Source organism: Talpa europaea (assembly GCF_964194135.1).
Source record: "Talpa europaea genome assembly, chromosome: 9".
In the NCBI taxonomy this organism is placed as follows: Eukaryota; Metazoa; Chordata; class Mammalia; order Eulipotyphla; family Talpidae; genus Talpa; species Talpa europaea.
Window position 1 is genome coordinate 85,243,871 of NC_140076.1, and position 22,238 is coordinate 85,266,108.

General features: G+C 47.0%; 1 protein-coding gene across 1 annotated transcript in view; it reads left to right on the forward strand.

Annotated features, from left to right (window-relative positions):
• Nucleotides 1-2,242: 2,242 nt before the first annotated feature.
• ADRA1B (adrenoceptor alpha 1B) overlaps nt 2,243-22,238 on the forward strand; it is a gene marked incomplete at its 3' end in the record, with an annotated part of 51,698 nt that continues 31,702 nt past the window's right edge. Inside the window, exon 1 of the mRNA XM_084241932.1 lies at nt 2,243-3,323. Within this exon, the coding sequence (XP_084098058.1) occupies nt 2,375-3,323 (949 nt within the window). The 5' untranslated portion in view covers nt 2,243-2,374. The remainder of the gene's footprint in view (nt 3,324-22,238) is intronic.

A 22,238-nucleotide genomic window follows, 5' to 3' on the forward strand; every position in this document is an offset into this window, starting at 1 on the left:
AGAAACGTATTTGAGGGGCCTCCGTGGTGGCACAGGGATTAAGGACAGCGCTATTAAGCTATCCACAGTCACTGCAGCACAAGTTCCATCCCCAGCCAGGGAGGTGACCCACATGGCACAGCACACCTCTCCTGTCTCACCCGCTGCTCCCCTCAGCAGTGTATTTCAATAGATCTGCCTGTTCTGCTCTCTACTCTGTCTCAATGAATCCATTCACCCCCGCACTTCCACCCCAGTTCTTATATGCATAAATAAATAAATCTTTAAAAAAAGAAACATATTTGAGCGGTGGTGACCAGGCCCTGGGCTGCAGGCAGCAGGGGTCAGATGTGGGCCAAAGGGGACAAATTTCCAGTTACAAGATGAATACGTTCTGGGGTATTAATGTACAGCATGGTGACTGTAGTTAATAATATAGAATACATACTCGAAGGTTGCTGCTGGTAGATCGTAAATGCAATCACCACGAAAGAAAAGGTAATTGTGTGACATGACAGAGGCATTAGCTAAGGCTGTGGTAATCATTCTGCAATATAGAAAAGTGATTAGTTAATACACTGCATACCTTCAACTTCTGCAATGTTATATGTCAATTGTATCTCAATAAATCTGGAAAAAAAAATCCAGCCCCAACTTTGTTCCCAGGGGGGAAATGTGCCACAAGAGCTAAGTGTCCAACTTTAGCTCAGAGTTGGACCCAGAGTTGGGCTCAGTTCCCAGCTTCCTCTCCTTGATGACTGTGAGGACTTGGGCAAAGAGTTCACTTCACTCTACCTCGGTGTCCCATGCACAAAATGGGAATGATGATAACAGTCTTTCTCTCATAGGGTGATGAGATAATGCAAAAAGTGCTCAGCACACTGTCTGGGACATACCCATGTTGGCCATCTGTTAACTAGCATAAGGACTTCTCTCTGCTTCCTCTAGCCCCATTATACTGTGCTTCCTAAGTCCCATTCACCCACCACTGGGAGTGTGTCCCTACAGCTGAATGTCCAACATGGATATCAGGCAAAAGGGAGAAGAATCAACAGATAATCCAGATTCCCCAAGCCCCTTCCCCAGCTGCTTAAAGGTCTCGTTCCCCAGCCCCAGATGGCCCCAGACCTGTCCCTCATCTCTTTCATGACTTGACTCACCTTACCCACTCCCCAAGCACCCATTTAAAACGTCCAAACCACCCACCCCACCCCCATGCGCACACATACACACCCCCCCATTCATTCTACTTCTCCTCTTTGCTTTATTTTCTCCGTAGCACCAGTTTCCACAGGACACACCTCATAATTTGCTTACTTCTCTGTTTATTGTCTGTCTCCTCCATAGAAGTTAGGCTCTGAAGGGCAGCGGTTCTTGTCCATATTTCCCTTAATCTCGATGCCCTCAGCACTTAGAACCGAGGCTGGGGGAGGCAGGGGTACTCAGTGAACAAGTGAGTGAGTGAATGAATGAGTGAGTGTCTGAATCTGTAAATGACTGAGTGAATGAGTAAATGACGCCTCCGAGTTTTCTTATGAAACCAGAGGTTCACAGGGAGGTAAAGGATGTGTGTTGCTCTCAGATCTCACCTGCCTCAACTTGGACTTCTTCCTCTTGTAGGTGCCAGGCAAGTTGCCTCTCCCCCTAAATCTGGGGGCTCACTCCAGCAGTCCCTGCGCATCAGAGGTAAGTACCTCCAGACCCCACTTTTGAAACTGGAGAGCAAATAGGAGGGAAATTCCTCCCAGCGGGACACCTGGGCTGGGGGGCCGGGTGATCTCCATGCCCAGTTCGCTCTGCTCCCTCCCACCCGAGCTTCCAGGCTTGCCCACGGGGTCGCGCGGTGGGGGGATGCGCGGCGGGCCAGGGTGGCGGCGTCGGGGCTGCGGGTGCCTTGGCTGGACCCGCATTGCCCCCTAGTGCCGCGCGGAGTCAGGGCGCCGGGCTCCCCCGCCTGATGTCACCGCCGAGCAGTCAGCCCAGAGGCGGCTCATTGAAAGCAGACCCTCCTCGGCGCTGCTGGGCGGAGGCGCCTTTGGCCGCAGACCCGCTGCGGGGCCGGGCGAGCTGGGCGCCCCTGCCCTGCGCCCCTGCGCCCCGGCGCCCGGCGCCCTCGCCAGCCCGGCCAGCGCGCCTGACGTGGACCATTAAACTTGGAGCTGCCGCCTCGTCCCCTCTCTCCTCCTCCTCCCTCTGACAGGCGAGCCGGCAAGCGGCTCGGTGGAGACAGGAGACGTGCTGCCGGGCTGGGCGGCCCGCGGAGATGACTTCTGGCCCGGAAGGCGCTTCGGGAAAGCCGACCACGGGGGCAGCAAAGTTTCGGGGCAGCTGAGGAGCCTTGGCCGCAGCCCTTCCAGCCCAATCACCCCCCTGGCTATGGAGGGCGGACTCTAAGATGAATCCCGACCTGGACCCCGGCCACAACACATCAGCACCTGCCCACTGGGGAGAATTGAAAGATGCCAACTTCACTGGCCCCAACCAGACCTCGAGCAACTCGTCGCTGCCCCAACTGGACATCACCAGGGCCATCTCCGTGGGCCTGGTGCTGGGCGCCTTCATCCTCTTTGCCATCGTGGGCAACATCCTAGTCATCCTGTCTGTGGCCTGCAACCGGCACCTGCGGACGCCCACCAACTACTTCATCGTCAACCTGGCCATCGCCGACCTGCTGCTGAGCTTCACTGTGCTGCCTTTCTCCGCTACCCTGGAGGTGCTGGGCTACTGGGTGCTGGGGCGGATCTTCTGTGACATCTGGGCTGCCGTGGACGTCCTCTGCTGCACAGCCTCCATCCTGAGCCTGTGCGCCATCTCCATCGATCGCTACATTGGGGTGCGCTACTCCCTGCAGTATCCCACGCTGGTAACCCGCAGGAAGGCCATCTTAGCGCTCCTCAGTGTCTGGGTCTTGTCCACGGTCATCTCCATCGGGCCCCTTCTGGGGTGGAAGGAGCCAGCACCCAATGATGACAAGGAATGCGGGGTCACCGAAGAACCCTTCTACGCCCTCTTCTCTTCCCTGGGCTCCTTCTACATCCCGCTGGCCGTCATTCTGGTCATGTACTGCCGCGTCTACGTCGTGGCCAAGAGGACCACCAAGAACCTGGAGGCCGGAGTCATGAAGGAGATGTCCAACTCCAAGGAGCTGACCCTGAGGATCCACTCCAAGAACTTTCATGAGGACACGCTCAGCAGTACCAAGGCCAAGGGCCACAACCCCAGGAGTTCCATAGCTGTCAAACTTTTTAAGTTCTCCAGGGAGAAGAAAGCAGCCAAGACATTGGGCATTGTGGTTGGTATGTTCATCTTATGCTGGCTACCCTTCTTCATCGCGCTGCCACTGGGTAAGTCGGGGAACCGTGGCGGGGGGAGACAACCGGGCATTTTTGGATCTCGGGTTTCCTGATGAGCTTGCTGTAAAGTTGTTTTGTTTGGGTTTTGGTTTTTTGGTTTTGGTTTGTTTTTTTTTTTTTTTTTAATCAGTCGTGTGTGTTTGGAGATTGGAGAATATTGTTTGCTCTGCAAAGGCTTTGCAGATTGAGCAGCTGGCTAAGCACCAACTCAGGTGTTAGTGGAACATGCTAAGATACTAGTCCCTGGAAATAGAACCACTGGAGGAAAATCTGGGATGTGGAATGACTCACTCAACAGCCTGGGTTTAATAATTAAAAAGGACACTGGACTTGAACATCACACGGCGTAATTTCAGTAGTAACGATGTGCTGGCTGAGGCAGCGTCACTAATGCAGCATACAAAATAGTTTGTAGTTACCGCAGACGCGGCATTTGGGCAGCAGGCAGGCAGCTTTCATTCAGCATTTCCAGGGCGCTTGCAGAGAGCCGCGCTTCTCAAGGGCTTTGCAGAGGCGGCCTCCTCCCGCTCCCCTCTCCTTCCTCCTCCTGCTCCTCCACCCTCCACACACACCTCTCTCATCCCCAGTCACCATCTCAACACACTCCCTCAGGATCAGCTAACAGGAGCATTTTCCAGCCGCCTAGCCTGACCAGTCTTTAACTTAGCTGAAGCTTGGAATTGGAAAGCAAAGGAAGATGACCAGAGGGTCACACCTCAGCTTTCACCCCTAAATGTTCCTGACTTGTGATTTCTTGGATGCCCAGGTTTAAATTATAATTGTCCCTCACTTCAGCTGCCAGACACGGGTCCTGCTAAGATGGAATTGAGCCCTTCCTCGCCTATAAAAATGTGTTACTCTTCTTTTGTCTGGGGGGCCAGCTGAGTTGTTCAAAAGGCTAGCCGATTTCTTCTAAAGACGGAGCCGAGGTCTGGTTAAGAGGTTGCCCTAGGAGAGGGGACAGTGACACGTTGTCCACATGGCTTGGGAGCCCCAGGACCCTCTGAAAGTCACTGTCCTGATTGGATTTCTTTTCCTCCCCCTGGGGACACTACAGAAGATGAATGGAGGGAGGCCCTCCTGATGCCGCCGTGTGCCATGATGTCAGAGGGTACCAGATGTACATGCCGGGGAACACATCCTCCTGCAGCCATACCAGCGGCTCCGTTAGAGCCGACCAGAGCCCAGACCCTCAAATAGCAAGCATTCAGAGAACACGTTGCTGCCAAGAGAAAGGAGCAAGTGGAAAGAAAGCAAGTCCTGATGCCAGGACTTTTCCTTCTAAAGAGATAAAGCCTACTCGCCGTGGTCTTCTCTAAGTCAGGCTTTCGAGCTAATCTCTTTTAGAAATTTTGGCAGCATATTCAGTGGGAAGGGTTTGAAGTTCTGCCTCTAGAAGGGACCAATGCCACTGCAGAGAAGCCTTCTCTTCTTTCTCAAAGTCTCAGGGTCCCTTGTCAAGCTTGTTGTACTAAAGAGGGTGGCAGGTCACCCTCATGCAAAAATCATGGTCATCCATGGAAGGGATTTGACCACTTAGCCAAGTGATCTTGGGCAAGTGACCATTCCTCTGGGAGCCTCAGTGTCTTCATTTGCAAAATAGAGCTAAGTACTATGTGGCCTGTGGGATTTGCTCTAATGCATGAAAGCGACTTGATACAGTACCTGGTGCACAGTGGCATGAAAGTCAGTTCTTACTACTATAAACCAAACCCCAATAACCCTCGCTATAACTGGGCATTTTCTCCTTCTCTGCCAGCCCCACACCTGTTACCCAAGCTCTCAGGAGAACTAGATCTTTCTCCTTGCGTCTGCATCTGTCCCTGAGCCCATGGAGGCTATGACCAGAGCCTGCATCCTCAGGGAGAGGTGCCCAGTAGGGTGCCAGAGGGTTCAAAGAAAGGTGGGAAGGTGCAGGCTTTCACCCCAGGGGGTGCAAGAAACAGTTCCAGATAGGTGAGGGGGCCATGCCATGTGGCGATGGAGAGAGCAGGGCTCTGGGGTATGTTAGGGTTAGGATTAAGGTGAGGGGCCACAGGGATCTTATTTGAGCTTCACCTTCAATTGCTGTTGCCCTTGACTTGTTGCTTTCCCTGTGTGGGCTTCAGATCTCACTTCCAGAGAACAGGGTTGGACTAGATCAAGGGCTCTCAACCTATAACAAAGAACAGGACCAATCAGAAACATGCAACTTCTTAGGCCTGACAGGGAATCTGCTGAGTCTCTGGCATCCACATACTTAACCAGCCCACCAGGCATTTCCAAAGGGGTTTTCCACAGACTAGACTTTGGGAGCACTGGCCAGAGGATCTCTGAGTGACCTATAAGCTCCAGCCTCCTGGATGCCAAGGTTTTAAATGCACCAAACCTTTTAGCCATTCCCCAGCCACACAGCAAAATGACCTTGCCCCTCTAACATCTCAGGTCCCTAACTTCCACCCCATAGAAAGTGACACTCCTGTCACCCCGCTGTTCTCCATGCTTGTGAAAACTTTCTGACCATCTATGCTGATCTCCCAGGGTGCTTTTCCGGGCTGACTCCACCACTCCCTCTCCACTGGGAACCTGGGCTTGGTAGCTAAGGAACACAGCCTCTGGGCCTGGGGGTTTAGGATGGACTCAAAGGCCTCAAACTGTGAGGGTACTTCATTAACATGTCCCTAAAAATTTAGGAAGAGCATCCAAGCAAAACAGTTGTGAGTTTCTACTTCCTCTGAGTTCAAATAACACCCAATAAAAGTGACTGGGTGTAGGACTCCTTTGGCATCTGAAGAAGATTCCAACTGGTACATTTTCTATGAAAGCTTTTTCACTCATAGGAGCAAAAGCAGATCTGCAGGTAGAAGTGTTTTCCAACTGGCAATAGGCGTCAGGTGCCTGGATGGCAGGACACTTCCAGAGCTGTGTTTGTCTTCTCCGTGGAAGAGAAGGGTTGGAGTCCTCCTGGGAAGGAAGGAAAATAGCCTTGCCCCCTACGGGATCCATATCAGGGGCCTATCTGTTTTCCTCCCTCCCTTATTTTTATTTTTGGGAGCAGGGTTGGGCTGCCTGCAGAGCTGCCTGCTGCGTCCTTCCCACCTGTGACCCCTCCTTCCTCCTCCCTACCCTTGCCCTGTGGCCTCAGACCAAGTTGGGCCAGGGAGCAGATGGAGCTAGATGGACTCCACTAAACAAAGACCTCTTTATTGGACCCCTGGAATCCAGCTATGGAGGGACAGGAAGTAAGTGGGATATGGTATTGCTGCGGGTCTACTCAATGGGCCACGTGCAAGATGGCCAAGCAGGCTCCAGCTGCCAAGGGTTATAATGAAGGCCAGCTCCTGCCCGCCTGGGGAAGGCCTGCTCAGGGTCTCCAGAAGTGTCTGGGCTGTTGAGGGATATGCATTGCCTAGGGGGGACAATGCGAGGACAGGAAGTAAGTGCTGGGCAGCTAACTGGTGGCTGGGCTCAGGGAGTTATTTAGAAAACACTGGAACCTTGCCTTGCTCCAAATCTTTCTTCTGTCTTTTTAAATGCTGAAAGGACCAGGAAGCCATTATTGAACTAACTGCTTTCCCCTCCAAGTAAGTGAAGGTCGATTTTCAAGAATAATCGGGCTCTCCTTAGTACAGGCACCAAAGAGGAGCCCCTCTCTCTTCCCATTTGCTCCTCCCATCCCCTCATTCAAATTGGGGCTGATGCATCCCCACTGCCCACCAGAGCAGAGGGAAAGCAGGGGTCTCATAGAGGACACAGGACAGAACGGCCCCCACAAACACGCACACTTACTCACCCTCCAGCTATGAGGATCCCAGACAGAGGGTTGAGGTGCTCACAGGGAAAGCAATTGACAGAAGGGGAAAATTTTACACAGAGAATCAGGGCATCCTTCCTGGAAGTGGGGAGTCCTACTGAAGGAACATATATCCAACCATGTATGGAATCATTAATAAAGGCTTCCTAAAGCACCTACTATGTGCTGGGCACTGTACTACTCACTGGACTATTGAGCTAGAAATAAACACAGCCCCTGCCACAGAAGGCTGACAGCCTCATCGTCGTGAGATCGTGTTATTATACAGTACAAACTAAGAGCCCACATTCAATAGGCCCCCTGCAGACATTGCCTCCTATTCCTCACAGCTACCCTGACAGGAAAGAACCATGGTCCATCTCTGCAGACTGTACTGAAGCTCAGAGAGGTTAGACTTCTTGTTGTAGGTCACACAGCAGTGATAGAGCCAAGAGTTGAAACCACCTCTGTCAGAACAAGCACATGCCTGCTCCATGGCACACACAGGATGTCTGGCCTTCCGCTCTCTTGTCCCAACTTGCTTTCATAGCCAGTGTTCTCCAGGAACCCCAGATTATTGTTCTTCTGCCATAAAACCCTGCCTTTTTTCTACCCACACCCCCATGTAAACCCTGAAAAATGACTCACTCAGAAAATGTCAGAGGAAGGTAATATACTCTCTCTAGCTTGGAGCTAGATTTTCTCCATGCCCTGCGCACTGGAGGCTGGGAGTTTCTCAAGGTGGGGCATCAGGTTGTCCATCAAAGGAAAAAGTGGGGTCTGGCCCTTCATGGAGGGCCCTGGCTCCACATCTTTAATCATTTAATTAAGCATGCATTCATTCACTAGTTGATATTTCATTTATTAGATGTTACTATGTCAAGGCATTGTGCTAAAGATACATTGGCCAAAAAAACGGTGATGTTATGTGTTCTCAGAGAACTTATTTCTAGTGGGAAACACAATCATTTGAAAAGCAGGTGCATATATAAATAAATATGAATGCAAATTGTGATAAGTGACTTGGAAAAAATAGGATGAGATGCTATTAGAAGAATATAACAGGAATCAATATAGCTGGGGGTCCCTGCAAACCAGGTTCCCCTTGTTTGAAGCTATTTCAGTAAAGGGGGCAGGTGGAAGAAGAGGTTTGGAAAGAAGAGAGGACACCCTTGACAGTCCCGAGGCAACAGCTGGTGGGGTGCAAATGAAGGCTGGAGAATTGAGGGGAGACAGGTGCCATTCGAGGCTGGTGGTGTGGGCAGATGCCAAGCCATGTAGGGACTTTTAAGCCACATGCAGGACTTGAGATTTTATCTTACGTAGCATTGGCCCCCACTGAAGCAGAAGAGAGATACTATCTGAATTATGTTTAAAATTTGACTCAGGCCACCACATGGAGCATAGACAGGGGCAGGGCAGGCTGCAATCCCTGTGGGAACCACTGGTGACTTAGATCAGGCCATGAAGGTGGTGGGATGTGGACAGACTCAAGGACACGGGCATGGGTTGGTTATGATGTAAGAGAGTTCGTCAGAAGTAGAGATGTATCTAGAAAAATGCTGAGGGTTCTGGGTAATGCAGGTACCATTTGCTGAGATGGGGACAGTGGGGGTGAGGGTCAAAACATATGACCTGTCATGGTCCAAAGTACTCCTCAAACCCCTTCATCAGGCTCCTAAGAAACCATGTAGAAATGATCTGCCAGACACTCTTATGAGTTGAATATATAAAATGTTCCAAAGCCAGGAGCCACCACCAATAGCAAACCTAGCTGCTCATCAGAAACATCTGGAAGGGGTAGGGAAAGATTGTTACCCCACCCCCAACTAATCAGAATCTGAGAATCTCAATTTTTAACAAGTTCTCTAAGAGATTCCTAGGCAGTGAACACAGTACCACCACTGCCATGCCCAGGAGCCCCTGCAGCAAACACCCCTGGAGAGCCAAGGAAAGAGGTATTCCCAATCCTGCCCAGGCTCTTGGCTAATCCACGTGGAGTTGAATTCTTTTGACTAGTGCTTCCCTGGAGAAAGGGGGAGAATGAGGTCTGGGAGGGCAATTTCCTCACATAACAAGACCACTCAACATTGAGCATTATATTGTTCCTAATTCTCGCAGTCTCTCTGCAGAGCAAGTGTTTGTAGAGTTCAGAGAGGGTAGGTAACTTACACAAAGTCACCCAGCTAGTAAATGGTAGCATCTACCAGACTCAATTTGCACTCAATGAGCATTCAATATATGACTCCTCTTGTTACTACAGTGCTTCCGAGCATTTCCCTGGTTCTGGTGCCTGTGGGGGATAAAAATTTGTACTGGCTTTTGACAAAAAAAGAAAAAAAATTAGGAAAATTATGTGTTTTTCCAAATGTATTCAATATAAATGGATGTCATTTTATTCTAAAAACCATGTTCTTTCTATTTTGGGGCACTGAGAGAGTGTTTCTTTTATGGAACAATGATAATAAGCGATGGTGATAGCATGTTTGTGTGTGTGTATGTGCGTGTGCGCGCGCGCGTGTGTGTGTGTGTGTGTGTGTGAGAGAGAGATATCCTACTTGGTAAAATAAGTACTTAGCAACCCTATGTTTGTCCTTCCCCCAGATATGTTTTTTTAATTTTATTGTGAGTCCCCTAAAGTCTTGGAATAATGGCAGACACTGTGGTGGTCACACCCAGTAAATATCTGTGGCAGAAAGCAAAGAGGGAAGGGGGATGAAGACAGAAGGGGAAAGAGGGAGGGTCATGCTTGTCAGGTATAAGGGATGGAGATAACATGTCCTGCTGGATGAAACAGGCCCCGAACTTCCTTGGGTGCATGTTTGCTGCACAGCCTCCAGACAGGCCTGTTAGATCTGTAACGCAGAGATGCCTTTACATGAGTGTGTATGTGGCTCATAAAAATAACTGATGGCACTGGCTGCCCTGGGAAATTGCTTCCTCCCACATCTGCAGGATGTTTCTGCAGGCCTGGCGCTCCTGACCAAGTCTGATAATCATAATACTAATAGCTACCGTTTATGAGCAGGTGCCAGTTTCAGGGTGCTATGCCAGCCAGCGTGGGCTCTATGCCTTCTCTCAGCCACTCCTCTGTAAAGGGTTATGTCATCCCCACTTAACAGATGAGGAAACTGAAGTTCAGAAAGGTTGAGTGATTTGCCTTGGGTGGCTCAGCAGATTAGTGACAGACAAGAATTCATATCTGGACAGTCAGATAATGCTGAAGTGTTCATCACTGGGCCTCAAGGGTGTGGTACTCTGACCCCAATTTAAGGAAGCCCAGGAAGGAACTGGGGAGACCAGAGTCCATTCTGAAAAGGAGGGAAGGAAGGGTAATAGATCATGATCATTCAACAGCAGAGAGGTAAAACAGAAAGAATAGAAAAATAATTGCCTTTCCTGTGGCAAGCTAAGTCAGAATTTCTCTTTCATTACGGATACTTTAGTTTTCTTTTCAGAGTTCGAGAGACTTTTTTTACAGTCCATTCCCCATCTGCTTACATTTGTGTGAGTGGTCCATACCATACCGTCCTGTCTCGTCACCGATCAGCCTCATCCCACCTCTTGATGTCCCAGAGCTGGATGAATTGGCGTCAGAGAGTATGTCCTAGAAGCTGTTTTCCACCCTACATTAATTCTAACTAGTGATAATCAAGCTAACCAGAATAGAAAGACTACAGACCTCATCAGTATATTCAGCAGATCCCAAATAAAATGCATCTTAACTCAATTCTTAGCCCCAATCCCACCACCCACATCAGCGGAGATAAGACAGAGAGAAGTTGGAAGCAAAATAGACTGTCATCCTGACCAATTGCTGTTCACAGATCTCACTTGTGAACATTGTCCAGAGTTATCTGATCATGAGGAAACATGACCCAGAGTCTTGAGGGTCTGTGAAGTGAGGAGCCCAGAGGCTGAGTAAGCTTCCTCCACCCACAGCCAAACCATCTAATACAGCTCGCTAACATGCTTGTGATCACCCATGTCACTCTGTCCTCTCCAAACCTGGACCTTCTTGTAAGCAAGTAGGTCCTCTCTGCCCCCACAAAATTAAGCAAATGAGTTCAGGAGAAAATCAGGAGCCAACTCTAACTCAGATGGCATTAGTGCCCATTCCCCCAATACACCTTGAATTTTCCCTCCCTGGTGCCTTTGCTCCTACTGTTCCCTCTGGCAGGATGCTCTTCCTGTTCCCTCTAAATAAATTGCTGCATGCCGGTGAACCCAGTTTTGCTAACTTCTCTCTTGTGACATCGTTCCTAATTCCCACCCGCTTCCTGGCAGCGATGGCTCACTTTGTACCTCGTTTGTGATGCTGGTCACATTTGTCCACAGGCTTCAGGACTGATCTGCACACTGCCGGCTGTGCTCGACTCCCCTGAAGTCCTCCATGTCCAGAGTGTTCCTAGTCACCCCAGTAGGAATGGCAATTGCAACTGTAATGTGGGCAGTGTGAGCCAGACTCCACTACCATGGCTGCCTCCCAATAGCCCTCACAGAGGGAGCAGCCTCTGCCTGCTTTATACATGAGGGAATGAGACCGGGACAACCACAAGCACCGTGAGAGGAGATTGTCCCGACTTCTCTTGTAAAACCATAATTCCAGCCTGGGCCTGGTCTTGGGGCCCAGGTCAATAGGTGAGGGCCTGGAAACACCAGGGAGGAGACTTCTTCATTCTTTTTTTTTTTTAAGATTTATTTATTTATGCACACAAGAACTGGGGTACAGGCCAAATGTGCACGAGGGTGAAAAGATTCACCAGAGACAGAGTGGGGAGCAGAACAGGCAGATCTACTAAAATACACTGCTGAGGGGAGCAGCAGGCGAGATAGGAGAGGTCTGCTGCGCCATGTGGGTTGCTCTCCGGACAGCTGGGGATCAAATTCATGCTGCAGAGGCTGTGGACAGCTTCACAGTGCTGTGCTCAACCCCTTGCACCACCAGGAAAGCCCCATTCTTTATTTAAAAGTTGCCATTCCACCCGCCCCTGGGGGAAGCCTGTCTGTTGTCAGTCAGCCCTCATTTTCCCTCACCTTACCAGCCCTCCTGACCTTCCTCTCACCTCTGAGAAGGATATGGTCGGGGCTGGTCCCCACAGACAGCACCTGATTTAGACCTTTTGAAAGGGCCAAGGTATTAAGAGAGAACCCTCCTCCACCTCAAAGTGTAATTCTAAATTAAAATTCACATGCAGGACCCTAAAATATGTGGAAGATCACTCCCTTTCTGATTCATCTCATGGAATCGACTTTGATTTATTAAATATCAAATTATTTACAAAAAATGTGGAGGTGCCTTGTTAATGCTTTAGAGGCAGGCTGGTCAGCTTGTTGGGTGACACAGTGCTGATGTGCATGATGTACACAATGTTTGGGGACATTGTGTGGTACTGCCTGTGGGGACCACTGCCGTCTGTGAGGTTTTCACTGACTGGAACGTCATACTGTGTTGCATCTTATTCTCAAGAGTGTCCTTCTGAATGGCAGTGTGCCTCCTCATTTTAACCCCCCAAATAGGAGTGCCCCTAGGGAAGCACCCAACTTGCGTCCTGTTGCCAAGGAGCCAGAGGCAGGGTGGGGGGTAGAGAATCAGACCCCCACCACCTCAGCAGTCCAGAGGAAGTTAAGAAGGAGAGATTGAAGTAGGCGTCAGCCTAGGGAGGAAAGATGCATCTCCACCTGTGTGTTTCGGTGAGAAGCAGGAGTTACTGTAAATGTTGACTTTGATTGCTTAATTCTTCGTTGAGTTGATGTACCCTGGTGACACAGCAAGTGACTGAGCTGGGGTCTGGCCCTATGGCTTGTTGATAGTACATGCTTAGGAAATAAGGGAGTGACAGAACAGATCGACTTCAGCGTAGGACAAATGGTGACACCCTCAGTGGTAAGTGTCTCCAGAATGGAGAGGACACCAAAAGCAGGGTGGACTGAAATAGGATCCTGAAGTGCAGAAAAAAGTCTTAAGGACTTGTGAGATCAGAATAACTGTAGAGGAGGAGGCCTTTACCCAGCCCTCACCTCTCCTGGCATGACATAGCCTGAGCCAGCCCAGATACAGTCCTCACTGGTAGCCTTGTGTTCCTAAAACTGCTGACAGCACTCTCTTGCCCACACCCTTCAGCAGTACATCTGAGTTCCTTTGAACACCCAGGTACCCTTCTGATGTGAACCCCCAGAGAGTGCTATAAAAGTTGCACCAATGAACAGTTCAGGCCAAAATGTTCAGAAACAGAATGTTCTAGCACTCGCAAGCAGACCATTCCTCACTGAACCCCTTTTAGCTTTTTCCAGGGGTATCTGCCCGCAGCGTCTTATTCCCCCCAAGCTTTTTCTTTCTCCCGCTGGGATGCATTTGGGGTTTGGCTTTGCACACTTTGTGAAATTCTTTAAAATAGAGTTTCCTGCCAGGCTAGCATGCGTCGCTTAGAGGCTGAGCTCAGCACCCTGGCAGTGCCCCAGAAGGAGGTTAAAACCGGACCAAGGGCAACCAGGGCTCGCTGTCATTTGCAGGCCTAGGCCTCAGGGCTCACACACCAGCATAGGGCCGGGCAGGGATCCAGGGAGGCAGCTGGTGGGGGAGGAGGTTCCACCAACTGGAACAACAACCAAAAAAAATGACATCTTCGATTCATATATTCAGGCCATAAATCGCCCCGTGGCATCAAGAGAAAGGGCCCCTTTCCTGCTTCCTGGTACACCCTCACAGCATCCATTTGTGACTTTTTTCTCCCTTACCCTTCAGAATTTACCTTAACACTGGGTTCTCAGGCTCTCCTGTTCTGTGTACCCCTTCGTGACTCCTCTTCTCACAATAGACACACAAGAGACAGAGGATTTCAAAGAAAACCAATTATTCTGAAATGGTTATTCTTGTGTTGAAAAAACAAATTTATCACAGACTTAAAAAATGTTCTTTATTAACATATTAAATAAACAAGGTCTAGCAGCAAGTCAAATAAATAACTACTATGGTTTTGAAATAATGACAAGTAGAAATATTTCAAGATATCTGCAACAAATGTAATATGATACCATAAATCTAATTTCCCTCGTTGACAAATCCTGCTAATATGACTGGCTTGCTGCCTACCTTCCCGTTCAAGGAAATGCTAACTTTCAGCTAAGGGCTAGTCTTTTTATTTTTTTTAAAGATTTATTTATTTATGCATACAGGTGCTGGGGTACAGGCCAGAGATGGGGGGTGGTGAGAGGATCCACCAGAGACAGTGCGGGGAACAGAACAGGCAGACTGACTGAAATACACTGCTGAGGGGAGCAGCGGGGGAGTCAGGAGAGATCTGCTGCGCCATATGGGTAGCTCCCTGACCGGCTGGGGATCGAACTCGTGCTACAGAGGCTGTGGATTGCTTCATAGTGTGGTGTTTAATCCCTTGTGCCACCAGGGAGGCCCAAGAGCTAGTATTTTTAAACATTACTTTCTCTCATCCAAGTTCATGGACCCCATAACCCCAGAAAAAGAATCCAGCTTCACAACACCCTAAAGATGTACTGCAGGACGCGAGGTTCTCAACACTTGCTTCTGACAGCTCAGTTTTTTTAACACAGGGAACTCAGGAAATAACATTGAGCCTCATAACTATTTTACAAGGTGATTTAGAGCAATTTTAATCAACTGATTTCTTTTAAAACTGTAAATTTTTATTTAAATCAAAAAGAAGAGGAAAAGCCATAAAAAATTTCCTCTACCCTCACCAGACCCATGTCCACTTCCATCTCACATCCAGATGCTATCCACTTGAAAGCATAGACATATGCACGTGTGTGTGTGTGTGTGTGTGTGTGCTGTGTTGTTCCTACCCTGTTTATTTTTACAGATGTTATCATTTCATAAACACTGCAGTGACTGTTACATTTCACACTCAGCAGCCTTGGGCATCGGTCTGTGTCACTTGGATATAGTTCTACTGTCAAAATCTACAGAGTTACTACCTTCCTTTCCTTGACTCCATCGTAATCTATTTGATGGAGTAACCTGTTTTACTTACCAATTTCTCAGTTGATTGACATTTAGATTATTTTTGGTCTTTTACTACTATAAACTATCTGCAGTAAATTCTCTTGTGTGTACATCTGTGCCCACATATTCATGATAAAATTGGAATCATTGGGGCACAGAGTATTTGGTATTTTAGGTTTAACCTGATTATGTTTACTTTTACTAAATAAGGGATTAAAATTTAAGAAAATGTAAAGTGTTAAAACAAATGTGTTAGACCTGTATCTACTCACCTGTCCTTAGGAGGTTTGCTGGTAGTATTTAAGTTAAAAAAGGAAGTCATAGAATAATATGTAATCCTGTTTCTAAAAGCTATTAACTTAGTCACCTTAGGGGGTAAAAACAAGAGTGAAGAAGAGTAGATTATTAACTTTTTTCATATACCTCTATTATTGCACATGTTTCAATGAGCAAATGTTCTATTTGTTATTAAGAAAATGTGACAGAATAACATTGAGTTTCAATAGAATTTTAATAGGGACACATATTTTTAGATGATTTCAGAAGGGAAAAAATGGTCAAGCAAGAAAAGATTATTGTCCTTAAGTCATTTTTAGCTGATTTTGAAATAATATAAGTGTATAAGTGTATGACATACTTAATATACACTAAAAGGATGTGAAAATAAATTAAATAGGGGCCTCCTGGTGGCACAAGGGGTTAAGACGCAGCACTATAAAACTGGTTCCCCAGCCAGCCAGGGAGTTGACCCACATGGCGCAGCAGCAGACCTTACCTGTGTCGCCTGCTGCTCCCCTCAGCAGTGTATTTCAGTACATCTGCCTGTTCTGCTCCCCACTTTGTCTCTGGTGAATCCTCTTACCCCTTGCATCTCTGGCCTGTACCCCAGCTCTTGTATACATAAGTAAATAAATCATTTTTTAAAAAGAAAATAAATATGTATATGTATAATATAAATATTAATTGTATATCGTGTTTGTGTATATGATCTTATATAAGACATATTTACATTATGTCAAGTACATTAAGTAGATGTAAACAGAGATCCTGCTATGTGATCACCAGCTCTAGAAATTACTCAGGCCCCTTTTTCAAGCTGGGTGCAACCCAGTTCAAAACATGTTATCAGACTTTTTATTTTTTTTGTTTGTTTTTACATTTTTTTGTCAAAATGACAACAATTTTTTCTCTCTTGGTAGCAAAAGATAATTTTTTTCACTTTTTTTGTGTGTAGAAGAACTGGGGTGTAGGCCAGAGGTGCAGGGGGTGAGAGGATTCAGTAGAGACAGGATGGGGAGCAGAACAGGTGGATGCACTGAAATACACTGCTGTGGGGAGCAGAGGGCTGAGGGGAGCATCTGGCAAGACAGGGTTAGCTCCCTGGCTGGGAATTGAACTCAGGCTGTCACAGTGATAGTGCTGAGACTTAATCCCTAGGCCACAAAGGAAGCCTGCAAAAGATTATTTAAACAGTGAGATACAAAGAAGAAAAGAAAAATCAACCATAATCGTTTCCTTACATCATCATGTTTAATATTTTCCTATAGAACTTTCCAGAATATTTTGTATGTGACTGTGTGCTCATATGCCTGTATACCATGTTTGTATGTTTCTGTGTATGTACACAAGTTGAATTACTAAGTGCTTTTTATAATACGCATCAAGCATGAATTTCTTGTCATCTCAACCAATCTAACTTGTCTCATTTTTTAATTTTTCACGTCTTTTTAATGCATTCTGTTCAATACAGTGGCATGATGTGTTTCATCAGTCCACTTACAACAAGCCACATATGTAAACACACCCCAGGAATCACATTCACAAGACTCCAAAGTAAGGTGAAAACAATGTCCCTCTCACTTGGGGGCCCCCAACCATCCAATTCCCATCTGTGGAGGCAGCTACTATTACCAGTTTTTTGCACCTCCTTTCAGAGATGTTCTACACGTACAAAAATATGTCTATAGGTTCTTTTTCAAATGGAAATAACATCCTCTACATGCTAGTGTGTGCCTTGCTTTTTTCCAGTGAATAACGAATCCTAGAGATCTTTCTACTTCAGTATAAATACAGTCATGCTTCCCTTAGTGATATTTCAGTCAGAGAGGGACCACCTGGCCAGGGTGGCCCCAATAGTATACCATCTAGCGCAGGTGTCTAGTAGGTGACACCATCGAGGTTTGTGTAATGACACTCTATGGCATGCACACAACCCTACTGCCCAGTGACACATTTCTCAGAATGTTTCCCCTTGGTCAAACATCTCCTTGAGCGACCTCATTCTTTCCAGTATTAACATAGTACTGCACTGTGCTTCTTTCAGATAGACTTCTATAGAAGCATTTAGGGTGTTTCAGTGTTTCTGTTATTAGAAATAATTCTGTAGTGAATATTCTTATGCAGACTTCACTGTCTTCCACATTATCTGCAAGAAAAATCTGGAAAGCAAATACATTTTTTGATTTTGGTAAATATTGGCAAATCATAGCAGTTCACCCATTTTCATTTCCATAATTGGCATTTGAGAGTGCCTGGCAGTGTGTTTTCAAACTTTGTGATCTTGGCCAACTAGCTAGATGAATTTCGTGAATTAAGTTAAGCATCTTTTTTATCTATTTAAGACAATCCATGGTGGGGGGAGGGGAAGGGGAAACCCTGGTGGCCTAGTGATTAAGTCTCAGCACTACCAAGGCAAAGACCCACCACGACAGCCTGAGTTCCATCCTCTGCCAGGGAGCTAACTCACATGGTGCAGCAGACCTCACCTGTCTCACCCGCTGCTCCCCTCAGCAGTGTATTTCAATATATCTGCCTCTTCTGCTCTCCACTCTGTCTCTGGGGAATCCTCTCACTGCCCCCACCCGCCCCCCCGCACCTCTCGCTTGCACCCCAGCCCTTCTACTAAAAAATAAATAAAATCTTTTTTTAAAAAAATAAGATAATCCATCCCCTCTTGAAGTACATTTGTTTTGAATTTTCAGCTGTGTCAAATATTATTTTCCTTTAAGATCTTTTTGCCCTTGAGGGTTTCCTTAGGATAAGGCCCACACTGAATAACTAGCAGGAAAGGTAGATCCTGAGAAAGTCCTCTGAGAGGAGGGTAGCAATTTCACTTCCACTGTGTTTAAACATAGCTGAAGAATCCACTTTTTATACTGATAGTTTCTTATTGCCTGGAGGCCAGAAGTTCCGTGCATCTGCATGACAACCCAGCTTCCCCTCAGAGGTGATAAGATGGCTTGAAAGCTTCAAATCCTTCGAACTAATTTGGTGTCAGCTTCCCAGAGTTCAAGCCGCCCTCTTGGAATGCAACACCCCATCATCAGGGGAGCCAGAGCAAGCAGCAGTCTTGGAATGTGTGTATTTTACCCAGGATCTGAGAACAAAAAGCAGTCACCCACAGTGTGTAAACGGATTTGATCTTTCACATGGCTGCCCAACCCACCACAGTCCACATCAGTGGTTCGAGACTCCAGGGCTGACATCCAGATTTAAAATAATAACAAGATAAAAGAAAATGCTGCCTTCCCCACCACACCAAATCCCCCACCCACCCCACCCCATCCCCACACACACACTACAGCAGGAAATGATTTGGAGACTCTCAGAGGATGAGCTAGGGAGGAAAGATTCCTCTGGGCATCTGAATGTGCCCCACCCCCACTGATGTGGGCTCTGTGGATCTAGAAGGCTCTCTGAACAATCTATATATTTTTTAAGATTATGCATACAAGAACTGGGTTATGGCCAAAGGTATGGGGGGTGGGGTGAGAGGATTCACCAAAGACAGAGTGGGGAACAGAACAGGCGGATTGACTGAATATACTGCTGAGGGGAGCAGTAGGTGAGTTAGGAGAGGTCTGCTGTGCCATGTGGGTTTCTCCCTGGCCAGGGGATTGAACTCATGCTGCAGTGGCTGCAGTGAGCTTCATAGGTTGCGTCTTAACCCCTTGCGCCACCAGGGAGGCCCTGAACAATCTGTATTTAGACAAAAGCATGGCAAACGCACCACATTTTACTTGCAAAATTCAGACTGGCTCTGGAAGATGCCAGCCTCCCAAATTAAAAGTTGAATTGAGCACCTCTCAAGAAGCAAAGTTGGTCTGTTGAACAGATTCCACAGGGGATGAAGGCTGCTCGAGAGGCAATCTGTGGGCCCTGCTTGGTCAAGGGTGTAATTTAATCGTGACCTTGAATGACTGGTCTGAATGGAGAGGGTTATTTTGAGACCGTACTATATCTAGAGGTGTTGGAACCAGCGTTCTGGACATAGTAGGGACAGGGTGAACTTTGTCCCACTATCTCAGGAGTAAGAAATCAAGGAGATGCTTACTTAGCAAGGGGCTGGGGTCAGTCAGAGAGTCTTAGAACCTGACCAGGAAAGCCTTTCCTGCCACTTATCCCTGCCACTGCCTTCCTACACTCCCTCCCCATCAAGGAGGGCCACCCCCTCCCCCCCTCTACCACCAGACATCCTTGAATCCTCATGACTCCGGTTTGAGTGCAGCTTAGAGGACTAGAAAAAACACAGATATTGAAATCAGACAGCTCCAGGTCTGGAGTCCTGGCTCCACAATACATCTCTCTAAGCCTCAGTTAATTCATCTATAAAATGCAGCTGAAAGCATCCACCTCATAGGATTAAAGCTAGAAATAAATAAGAAAAGGGATAAGAACTTGGCTGGGTGCTGTACACCAGTAAACAGTGCCCACTTTGGAGAACATATGTAATAAGGACCTGTTGATATTATCAACTTGTATGACAAATTCTATGAATTGGCTGTGTCTTTGGGGAAACAGAATTGGGATCAGTTCCCTTTCATTAAAATTCTGGGGAATCCCTCTGTTAAAAAAGATGAAAAAAGTTAAAGACTAAATAATGGTGTTTGGTGTGATGGTCACGTACTCAGGAAATAGCAGAAACTTTTATAATTCTACTCATATTTCTTTTTAAAGTTGTTTTGATATTTAATTATGAGATGTCTCAGTCATTCCAAAAAGTACAACAAATAATTTGAGACACCCATGAGTCCTCCACCCAGATACAACAAATGTTGCTGAATCTGCTACACACTTTCTTTTCTCTAAGAAGTAAAACGTTACAAATACATCTGAAAGGCCCCACTCCACTACTCCCTTTGTTATAGAGCAACCCCGATATTAAACGGGTTCCTGGCTGTGGGTCCTCACCCGAGCGCTTTAAAGAGACTTATGAATACTCTACTACAGACACACACAAAAGGGTTAATAAAAGGTTTATTTACAAGAGAAAAAGAAAATAAGGAAAAGGTACAACTCAGGGAGAAAATAGGGAAATAAAGTCTTTAATGCGTCCTACCCGATCCGACGACCTGGAAACCCAAAGTCACTCTCAGAGCTGACCGGACGCTGCAAGCTGGCCGAGAGCCCAAAATGGAGAGCGAGAGAGAGCCCCCCAAAGCCCACGTGTCTGCCTTTTGTATCCACCTGGCTGCTTAACCCCACCCTCAGGTCCCAGCCACCTTCCCTTTGGTGGTGATGGGATTTGGAGTTCCCAGTGTCTTTGGCTTTGACCTGGGGTGGGAGTGGAGTCCACAAAGCCTACATGGAATTTGCTTTGGGACATCCTTTTCCCCCTAACACCTTCACTTCTCTCTTCCCAGGCTACCACCAGCATTTGGTGGTTGAGCAGCCTTGCTTTTCTCCACCTTCTTAAGAGTGTACACTTACTGGGCTCTCCCATGCATTCAAATTGAGGTGCCTGCCCCTTCCCAAGAATGTGAGGGGCAGAGAAAGGGGAGAGCTAGAGAAAAGAAACCCTGGGGTTTATACCAGGGCTCTGGGGATAACGTTTTCATTCACTAAAAAAAGGAATTGGGAACACAAAGGGTGTGGGGCAGGGAGTTTGGGGGACCTTGTTGGAGGGAAGGTGAAGTTCTTGATTTTAATCCCCACATCACTATCACTTTGTTCTTAAATAAAGAAGTCTGGGACACAGAAAAAAAAAAAAAAAAAGAGTGTACACTTACTTAATCAGGAAGAGGGAGGCCAAAACTGAGGTTCTGGGTTACATCAGTCCTGAATGTGATTTCTGCTCCCACTACTTAAGTAGCTGGGTGGCCTTTGGCAAAATGTTCAACTTCTCTGTTTCTTCTCTAGTCTTCCCTAAAATAAGGACAAATAATACCTGTATCACTGGGTTGTTGTGAGGAATAATAACATTGTTCATGAAAAGCAAGCATTCTCAAATAAGGCTGATTAGACCCCCCAAGAGACATTTAACAATGTCAGGAGTGATTTTATATTGTCACAGCAGAGGTGTCTAGTGAAGAGGCCCAGCATACAGTAAACAATCCTACATTGCACAGGACAACCCCCCACAATAGAGAATTATCTGGCACAGGACATCAATGGTACCAAAGTCAAGAAACTAGAATAAATAGCAGGCTCAGTAAGCATTTGTTCAATAAGCATAATAATAAATTATCATTATTACTATTATTATTTTGGTAAGATATTATCCAAGCCACTTTCACTTACATTATCTCACTAGTACCCAGTCATTTTCCTTCTTGGAAAAAAGAATGGTAGCCCTGTTCCTACTGCATGTCTTAGGATATCTACCCCCACTGGTGAAGTCAAGGTGATAAATTTATTTAAAATATAACATTTCATGCAAATGATTAATTGGAAGTTGTTACTCAGATTCCCAACTCTCCCTTGCTCTCTATGAAGAGCAAATTGCATCAGCAATTTCAGCCACAAAACTGGTTCATTTAAACCACAAATATCTCTACCAGGTCCAGGGACTGGCAAGGCAAAAATAAATGAGGTGCCCCAATTAAGCAAATGTTTTTGGCCCCTGTTTGCAACAACTGGCTCCCTAACGCTCAAGAAACCACGGAAGTGAGATAGAAAATGGGGGAGGGACAAGAGAGGTCGGAGCTCTGCTTCTCTTTTTTCTTTCAAAATAGTCACGGGAATTTTCTGCCCAGGGCAGGGAGCCACCAGTGTATTTGTGGGAGTGAAGCTACCATGAGTGACCACATCCAGCGGGTCTCCAAGGAGGTCCCAGCCAGGAGCATTCACATTGCCCAGGAACTTGTCAGCAATGACAAATTTTTGTTCCCACCCCAGAACTATACTATATCATAAGTGGGGTGCAATCAGGCAA